We start from the raw sequence: 10,035 nt of genomic DNA, 5'->3' as shown, positions 1-10,035 counted from the left end.
AAAAAATTCCCTTGTTATTTTGCACAGAACCATTATGCATTAGCAGCATATGTGAGCATAATGCGGCATAATATGATAATTTTTAGCATAAAAATAGCATAATTCTGCAATTTTTTCAGCAATGCGAAAATATTAGCATAATCCGTCAAGGCCTACCACATACAAGGCACTAGCCGAAACAACCAACTCCGTCTGGTCGCCTGTGATTGCTCCCCCCCTTCCCCTTCCCCCCCCCCCCACACACACACATACCCCCCCCCCCCTACACACACACATACCCCCCCCCCTCCCCCTAGGCACCGGCGGATAATGCCGGCATAACCATTGGCATAATTTGGTGGTTGAAAATTTGGAGCATAATTTGGCATCTTTTCGGAGGTAACGTTAGGAGCATAACTGCATGATTGTATTACAGTTCTAGTATGTAAGCCACACAATTGTGTACAATGCACCTGATCAGTGCTGGTGGTCTGCATGGTAAAGGGTTCGGAGTAGCCCTTTTCTAAAGATGCTCGCCACTTTTTTCGCAACTTTCCGTTATTTTGGAAGAAATCGCAATTTTCTTCATTTTCACAAACAACTACATTATACTTCGCAACGTTTCCTCAAAAGTGTGCAAAGAAGCGTGCTGGAGGAGACCATCGACTGAGCAAGCTATGGTTATTGCTCTAATAATTAAACAAATGAGGTATAGTTGATGTTCGGTCTTGGTGGACGGAGAGGTGGAGCTACGGGAGAGATGAGCTAATTATTCCCAGTGTGAGGGTGACATCGGTTGGACCGGTATGACGATTACGAAGACAGTTGAACATGATAAATGTCAAAGGTAACTCAAAATAATTTGGCAATGAAAATTACAAAAGAAATCAACTAATGATTAGGAGAAGTCATGTTTTCTCCTTTCCATGTTGATTTCTAGCATGCATGGTCATCTTGGTATGGGGATATTCATGTATTTTGTTGTACTAATAATAATAATACAGCACGCATATAGCTCATATGAACAATCAAATGAGGGTCATGCATCTGTCGACAACGTCGAGCCAGTGCGTTCTGTCTGAGGCAAGTTGCTCCGCTTCCAAAAGAGACATATTGAGAAGCAAAAAGTCATTCCTAATGTTGTCTACCCATCTGGTCACTGGGCGACCTCTGGGCTTCTTTATATCTGCTCTATTCATTGGAATGTGAAGGGCTTTGTAGGACACAGTGTCCTTCCCTTCACGAATGACATGTCCAAACCATAATAAGCGCCGGCGTATACAGACTGCACTTATTGGGCATTGAGCAGTTTTAGCATAAAGAGCATTATTCGAAATTTTATTGGGAAAGATGATTCCACGTATGTATCTGAGTTTACGGCGGTGCCATACATCAATTTTGCTTTCTAAGGCTTTTGTTAGAGTCCATAGCGCGCAGTTATATAGGAGAACTGGCACAATGAGACAGTTGAATATGCTTTTAAAAGCGGGACTGCTGGGTATGGCGTTTCCATGATACACTGGAAAATGCCCGGTTCGCTGCTATGATACGTGCATCAATGTCCTCCGCTGACCCCAGACGAGAACCCAACAGTTTGACCGACCTCCAGGAGGCATCTGACTTTGTAGCTGTTACAAATTGTGTTTTGCTGATGTTTAGTTTTAAGTTGTCCTCTGCGAAGATGGATTCTCATTTCTCTACGGTCGCTTCAACTGCTGTCCGGCTGTAGTCATGCACTGTTGTATCATCTGCATACAGGGTGAACTTAGTAGGTAGATTGACTTGTTCTGGGCAGGCTTCTCTGATCCTCTGCATTGCACCTTCTGCGTAGACAATATACATAAGGGGTGACAGGGGCCCCCCTGCACCACTCCAACATTAGTTGGAAATGACTGACTGAGCTGCTTTCCCAGCTTCACGCGAGCAGAGGTTTCGGAGACTAGTTGCTGAATAGTGCTAACATGTGCACCTGCCGAAGCCAGACGGTCAACAGCAGTCTGCCTGATTATTGTATCAAATGCGCCACTTTTAAAAATCTAAAAGCGCAGCTGAGTAACTCCAGTCTCCTAGCAAGGCCCTCTCGCACATCATTCTTGTGAAGAATACTCCGTCCGCAGTTGACCGCCCAGGGCGGAAGCCAGCCTGGCTTTCAGGCACAAAGGAGTCCACAAATGTAGTGCAGCGCTGTGTGAGAATACGGGTCAGGACCTTTCTTACCACCGACAGAAGCACAACTGGTCGGTAACTATTGGGGAAGCCGGCTGGCTTATTTGGCTTATATATGGGCACGATCAAACCGCGTCTGAGGTCTTCTGGACAATACTTTGCCAGTTGAACAGCGTTGAAGAATGTTGTTAACCAAGTGGTGATTGCATCTTTACCGCCCTGCAGCAAAACAGCTACTAATGGCTAAAATTAGTTGTACTAATGGCCACTTGCAAGTATGAAAAGGCACAAGTTTTCCGAAGTTTGAGGCTCCATAAGTACAACAAAGGGAATATGTATCCCCACGTGCCAAAGCATTATGAGGATTTGGCGAGCATAATGCGAGAATCCATGAAAGCATATTCCATGATTTCGCGAGCATAATCCGCCGGAGCCTACCTCCCCCCCCCCCCCTCCCCCCCCCCACACACATACATGTACACATACACCCCCCCCCCAAACACACACATACCCCCCCCCCCACACACACATACCCCCCCACACACACACACACACATACCCCCCCCCCAACACACACACACACATACCCCCCCCCCCCCACACACACACATACCCCCCCCCCCCCCACACACACACATACTCCCCCCACACACACATAACCCTCCCCCTCCCACGCACACATACTCCCCCCCCCCCCACACACACACGCACATAACTCACCCCCCCCCCCCACACACACATAACCCCTCCCCACACACACATAACCCCCCCCCCCCCACACACACACACATCCCCCTCCCCCCCCACACACACATAACCTCCCCCCCCCCCCCACACACACACGTTGACGGTAGGCGACTGGGCTACCATACCGCAGAACAAGACCATCTCTGCATTCACTGTTTGACAGCTAGAACCCATGAGCCTTGAGTGGACGGCAGGTGGTTAGTCAGCTGAATACTCCAGACTCGCGGACCTGCTGTATGGTACGATGCAGACTTTCAGAGAATGTGCTGATGACACAACGTCACCGTAGCAACAGCAGCAGCAGCACCCTGAATATGGGCTAGTTTCACTGTTAGGCCTTGACGGATTATGCTAATATTTTCGTGAAATTATGCTTTTCGCATTGCTGAAAAAATTGCAGAATTATGCTATTTTTATGCTAAAAGTTATCATAATATGCCGCATTATGGTCACATATGCTGCTAATGTATATGATGGTTCTGTGCAAAATAACAGGGGAATTTTTTGTAGAGGGCGTTGTACTGTAGTAGCAAAAGTTCAACGGGGTCAACGCACCGTCCGACCTAGCTACGACTTCACTGATTGTAGTGGACTGGACATGTCATCAAGACTAGACAAGAGAGTCATAAACCTACGACTTCCTGGTGCATCTACTTGTACTTGTAGAACATGTACAACTGTATGGGATTTGATGCGAACAGGCGGATTATTCCAATTTATGCGATTCTTATGCAATTTGCCTCGAATTATGCGATTATTCGATTTTGGTAGGAATTATGCGAAAAATTATGCTAGCATAATCCGTCAAGGCCTATTCACTGTCTACCTTCCTTGGTGTTCATATGACTGAAGGTGGACAGCGAAGTTAAGCTGTGGACATTGAGTCATGATGTTGTAGAGGTGAGGGATGGTGAGGAACGATACAGCGTACCCAGTTCAGTGGGATCAAGCATACCAAGACAGCCTTCTGGACATGGGAAAGAGAAGAGATGGTGGAGACCAGTGTGAACAGGTTGTTCTGTCAGGTTTGTTAGATCTTTGCATGCGGGTGACATGCTCTACGGGTGTCATGACTTGGACACGCTGGAAACCATGCGTCTCTGTAAGTATGTATACTTGGTGATGGTTTGGCCTGGACATCACTATTTATGTGGTTCTGTTCAGTTACAATCTTCACACACTCACTGCTGTCCCACTCTGCATATACTCACTATAATGTATGCTGGACGAAACTTGCAATAGTAGACTTAAAATAATTTAAGACAATAGATTGCCAAGTTTCAAGATCAACATAGTCATTCGGTAGAAGACAGTACCTGCCCGATTCCGTCCAGTAATGTACGGTCACGTGACACCACTACAGACTCTATCTGGATGCAATGTAGTGTACAGATGTATCATACAACCTATCATAATCATGGAGTATGCATCACCCATCTCTGGAAGAACACGTGACCAACTACGTTAGCACACACGCACACACACACACACACACACACTACTACTACTACTACTACTACTACTATGATACACCTACCCTAAACGGGTCACGCCGCCCTCCACCCAAGCATGAGCACTATGAGGGGCAGTGGCAAATAAATAGAATCAGCTAGCAGAACTGGCAAAACAGATGAAACAATGGAGCAGAACGGACGACTGCTGTACTGTAACAACAACCTGACAGCTACAGTGCCAACGACTGAAAATGAACAGGAAGGAAAAAAATTCAAAATTTCACGTCACGAAAAAACACTGTCCACGAAAGAATCCACCAAGCAAAAGGAGTGTGGGCATCCGAAATCCCACCAGGACTCCACTAGCAGTTCTTCCACGTTGACGATGTAAGCGGCAGGGCAAGGCCTCACAAATCCGACAGACTTCCACAACGCTTGACCAGTGCACTCATGACGACGAAAGATTGAAGTTTCAATTCCCACCATTCCGCCATTGGGACCTTCCTCTCCGCACTCGCTCGTCCACTCCACTGAAAACAACGAGTTGTTCCAGCACTCCACCAGCCAATCTGCAATTCCCACCACTGCATTCTTCGAGCTTGGATTCTTCACAGCACTCGAGGGACAGCTACTCCACTGCGAGTGGTGGACCACGGCCGACGCAGCAGTGACAATATCAAAGTAAATTGTCCTGCAAGCTACATCGCGATTCCGCGCTCCAATCATGCAGCACTACCTTGGCAGTGTGCGAGGGTGCTCCAGGGTCGACTCTGGCTAGGCCAGAGTCGCCCTGGGCAGGCAGAAAACTTGGGAGAAAGCCAAGAACACGGAGCTGAGAAAGTGTAATCTGCTCCCAAGGAGCACAAAACAAAACAAAAAACAAAAAAACAAAAAAACATCACACATACACACACACACACTCATACGCACACATACACACACAGCTGAAAGAGAATGAATGAAAAGGACTTTCTTATTACTACAATTTCACGCTCATCAGCGATACCATGGAGGTAAAACAATCTAGCAACTTTGTCACTACAACCTCTTTCTATCTTGTGTTTACTTTAGTATTTGTATGAGATTTCTACGTGTGTTTTGTGTTCCATGATGAAGGTACTTGTATTAAATACAGTGTTGTTGTTGTTGTAGAAAACAATAACAACACACTGTATTTAATACAAGTAGTTTCATCATGGAACACAATAGTGTGATATGCTGGAGTATTGAAAACACAGGAGAAAATACGAACTTAGAAGTTGCGACTTCGGCGGTAATAGTCATGAAGTGGATTGTTCCAACTAGGAACACACGCTTTTTGCCGAACTGGACACTTGACTGACTCACGACTGCCATCCAGAGCACACGAGGAGCACGTCGCACCTTCCACTCGGTAAACCTGCAAGAAAGCACCACTCCCTGCTCAATACACAGTGTTTCGGGGAATTAACCCCTCATCAGTTGAGCTTGAGTAGGCTGAGGAAGATTTTGCCTGAAAAGCACCACTTATATACTGCTCTCCAGGCCAAACCATCACCTGGGATACAAACTTTCTGAGACATTTTGTTTCCAGCGCGACAAACACCTCGTGAAGCTCCAGGTAACAGCATGAATCAGAGTCGCTCATGGAGTTGTGCTAAACAGACGTTGAGAGCCAGTATAGCAGGGAGTCGTAAAATACCGGGAGGCGACACGAGATGCACAACCGCGTCGGATGATTGCCTCAGCTCGGGCACGAGTGCTGAGACCTCACGCGCTGCATGGCGAGGGACTTCCCATGAGGTCAAAGCGGCGCAGGTCATGCAAAAGGACGCGTTCGCTGTTTGGTCCAAAAAATTTGAAAACTCAATAAAATTATCCTGCACACAACGAATCCAGTGTCAGCAGTTCGTTTTGTTTTTCTAAGTAATAATACTTTGTGCCTTGGCCTTCGAAGTAAAGGATGATGGAGCTTGACAGAGATGACTGCCAAAGTGATGAGTCCACCGTGGAAGATGTAGATGACGCCACGTATTCACTTGGTGACCTGAGTTGTGGGGATGTTCAGCTGTGGGCTACAGGTGAGATTCTTTCGTTTGCATGTTTTTGTCTCTTCCTTGTGGACACGAATGTATAATCTGTAGCATACCTAAGTGCCCGAACTGACCCGATAAATTAGGTGGTCGACACCATCCTTTTCATCCTAGTCTGCCCACGATGCATTGTCTGTTCACTGCGACAGGATATTTATTGAAGTCCTGAAAATTTACGTGTGTACCTAGTATGTATCATCACCGTAGATGATGTAAACCTCCATCCTCAAACCATACTTTGTCTATGTGCAGATCGATGTAAGAGTGGTAGTGCCATCATGGTGTACAGGCCTATGGAAGGTGCAGTGATCCATGGAATTTGCAAACTGCTGACAATGAGACAGGCGAGTGTTACTGAGGCGACGGAGTCATTCCTGCATGTTATTATGACACGGTTACACAAGGCATCAGGTACTGCAAATCTGCTACGCCAGGAAGTGTGCCAGCTGAAGGCATGCAAGGGTGCTGATATTTCGCAAGCATGGCAACAAATGCTGTCCGTCATCGCAACGGCTATTCCCGAAGTGAAAATCAATTGTGAAGGTCAGTGCGTTTTGCATGCATGTTGGAAAAAAATTGGCTTCTGACTAGGTATGCAGACTAGGTATGCAAACGCTGGCTTTTGAATACTAGTACAGTCTCTGCAACCACCAGTCCTTATTATGTTGTCTTTTTCTTTTCTCTTCTTCAGATTTGGAAGTTACATCTGCAGTGCTAGCGAATCTGATAAGCTACCTGCATGCCACGGCTGCCGCTGCTATCAGGAAAGCGTCAATAGCACCATCCAAAGCTGCTGAAGCCATCCCCGAACCGGTGATTGACAATTTGTCTCACCTTGCTGAAAAGTACCATGGTGGTTGGTGCTTTGTGGCCGTGCGGCGTGAGCTGGAAGGAGCAAGGTGTCGCAACGACAACTTGCTGCAGCTTATACCTTTATTTGGCAAGGATGCCGTGACAAGCCTTCAGCCTTGTTTGGAGAATTCAGGTGGCCCGGCGTGGCTCGGAAGCTCTGTATAAGACACCATACGTCACAGATAAAAACAACTGAACCAGTGATATGTGAATTTTGCGCTTGTGTGTGTGTGTGTGTGTGTGTGTGTGTGTGTGTGTGTGTGTGTGTGTGTGTGTGTGTGTGTGTGTGTGTGCTTCTGTGATAAGTGGTATAAGCAGTCCACAGGGTATTCACCTTGAGTGCATTCGCCGATAGTGTGACTTTCGTCGCACAGAACCTTCTTCAGTTGGTCAGGTGACTCGGCGTGGCTCGGAAGCTCTGTATAAGACAAAATACGACACAGATAAAAACAACTGAACCAGTGATATGTGAATTTTGCGCTTGTGTGTGCACGAGCATGCATGTGTGTGTGTGTGTGTGTGTGTGTGTGTGTGTGTGTGTGTATGTGTGCTTGTGTGTATGCTACTGTGATAAGCGGTACAAGCAGTATACAGGATATTGACGGGTATTCACCTTGAGTGCATTCGCCGATAGTGTGACTTTCGTCGCAGAGAACTTTGCTCAGTCGGTGAGGCGACTCGGCCTTACATTTCCTGAAGGCAATGTGTTCAGAACAGTTATGAACAGCTATGAACAGTTAAGAAATGACAAATATTGTTTGCAGTTCATGGGCCATATAGATGTGAAACACTTTGATTGCAGAAGAATGAGGATAGTGGCATCAAATACTGCATGGATTCTGTTTGATATGCTACTTTTTTTTCCCTTCCATGGAAAGGTGAGTACATCGTCGAACTTCATCTCGAAACTTCACACAAACCTAGAATGGAACTTGGACAACATGAAGGGGCCATGGGCATGGTGTGTTTAGTGGAGAACTATTCCGAAAACAGGGTGTCATTCGCATTGACTCAATTCAAATTTGAGTACATTTCGTGAATAACTTACCTTGACATTCCGTCGTCTCCAAAGCAGTGAACTTCCAAAAAAAATTAAAAGCCACGGCTCAACCTAAGGTAATGCGTGGTACGTATCAGAAACAACCAGCTTTCGCTCTGGAGATCCAGAATAGCCTCGAAGCATATAGCAAAAACAATTGAGAAAAAGAAGATGACGACGACGTTTCAATCACGCTTCAAATTTCGCGGGTCGAGTGCGGCAATCCTCGGATCGTGAAATGTGTGGCGTGTCGCCTCCCGGTATTTTACGACTCCCTGCAGTATAGCTATTCGCAACGAAACACTGTGTATTGAGCAGGGAGTGGTGCTTTCTTGCAGGTTTGCCGAGTGGAAGGTGCGACGTGCTCTTCGTGTGCTCTGGATGGCAGTCGTGAGTCAGTCAAGTGTCAAGTTCGGCAAGAAGCGCGTGTTCCTAGTTGGAACAATCAACTACAGGAGAACATGTATGTATTATTTATGATGATTGAGACCTGGACAGACCTGTCATGTCCATGTCAATCTATCCACTTCTCCCTGGCTTAGCTTGTCTGACACTCTGTCCGTTATGTATGGAGTACCGCAATGTTCAATACATGCTGACCTACATTTCTCACACTCTACATATCTGATATACACATGACGTAATATGATATGAATAAACTACTACCTACCTTCTCTTGTACCACACGTAGGCAGCTTGTTTGCACATGACAGTTGACACTGCTGCTCTGGTATTCTCTGACATCTAGCTGGATCATCTTGTCACGCGTAGTGTTGCAGGCTGGTATCAACACCACTGTTCTAGCTATATACGTACTTGCATACAAACCATAATGTCTAGTGATAACAACACTACATCCATTCATTCCCAGAGAACGGTGTGCTAGATCCCAGTCATTTCTCACCACTAAATGAAGTCTCTCCTGAGGATCCAACTACGGGCCTGTGTCCTTGCTCTCCATTATATCCAAGGTCATGGAGTGTATTCTAAACCAACAAGTCACCAACACGTACATTGGGTACTGCACTTGCCTGCGACACGAGAGGTCGCGGGTTCGAGCCCCGCAGTCGCACATCTGACTGCAAAATCCCCACGACGCAGCTCACCACATCAAGGTGTGGGTCCTCTGCACTCAGTAGAGTCAAGTCGAGCGAGCTGCAACTCCCGGTGCCGAAAGGCGGGCTAACGCCCCTACATGGCTACTTCCCCTTGTCTAACCCTCAAGACAAAATGATAGTAGCCGACTGGCCGAAATAAAAAAAATAAAATGAAAAAATAAACCAACAAGTCACTAATTTCCTGGAGCGCAACGACCTGCTGCCTGACAGCCAGTTTGGTTTTAGACGTGGCCGTGGCACAGCAGACCTCCTCACAGCACTCCAGAGCGAATGCGTGCGGGTTGTAGCTGAGGGGGGGGGGGGGGGGCTGTGGCCAAGTAGTAGCAATTGATATTGCCGGTGCGTTTTACCGCGTCTCTCATGTCGGCCTCCTCAACAAAGCTGAGCGAGTAGGCATCGGTGGACCTCTTCTCTCTTGGTTACGCGACTACCTGAGTAACCGATGCCTAAAGGTGGTAACTGGAGGCCAAGCTTTCAAGAAGGACCCCATCACTGCCGGAGTGCTCCAAGGCAGCGTCCTGGGCCCCACACTCTTCATATCATTGTTTGCTGCCGATATCGACCAATGCCTCTCGCATGGAGTAAAGCTCAGCTCTTTCGCCGATGAC

General features: G+C 46.9%; 1 protein-coding gene across 1 annotated transcript; it reads left to right on the top strand.

Moving 5' to 3' along the window:
- The first annotated feature begins 6,018 nt into the window (after positions 1-6,018).
- LOC135829781 (uncharacterized) lies at positions 6,019-7,735 on the top strand. The gene is made up of 3 exons (XM_065342165.1): positions 6,019-6,406; positions 6,671-6,961; positions 7,110-7,735. The coding sequence occupies exons 1-3, from the start codon at positions 6,289-6,291 to the stop codon at positions 7,433-7,435; spliced, it is 735 nt and encodes a 244-aa protein (XP_065198237.1). The 5' UTR covers positions 6,019-6,288; the 3' UTR covers positions 7,436-7,735.
- Positions 7,736-10,035: the final 2,300 nt, after the last annotated feature.

The sequence above is a fragment of the Sycon ciliatum genome, chromosome 13 (genome assembly GCF_964019385.1).
Source record: "Sycon ciliatum chromosome 13, ocSycCili1.1, whole genome shotgun sequence".
NCBI lineage: Eukaryota > Metazoa > Porifera > Calcarea > Leucosolenida > Sycettidae > Sycon > Sycon ciliatum.
Note: the sequence above shows the minus strand (reverse complement) of the source record. Positions and strands in the feature narration are given on the sequence as shown.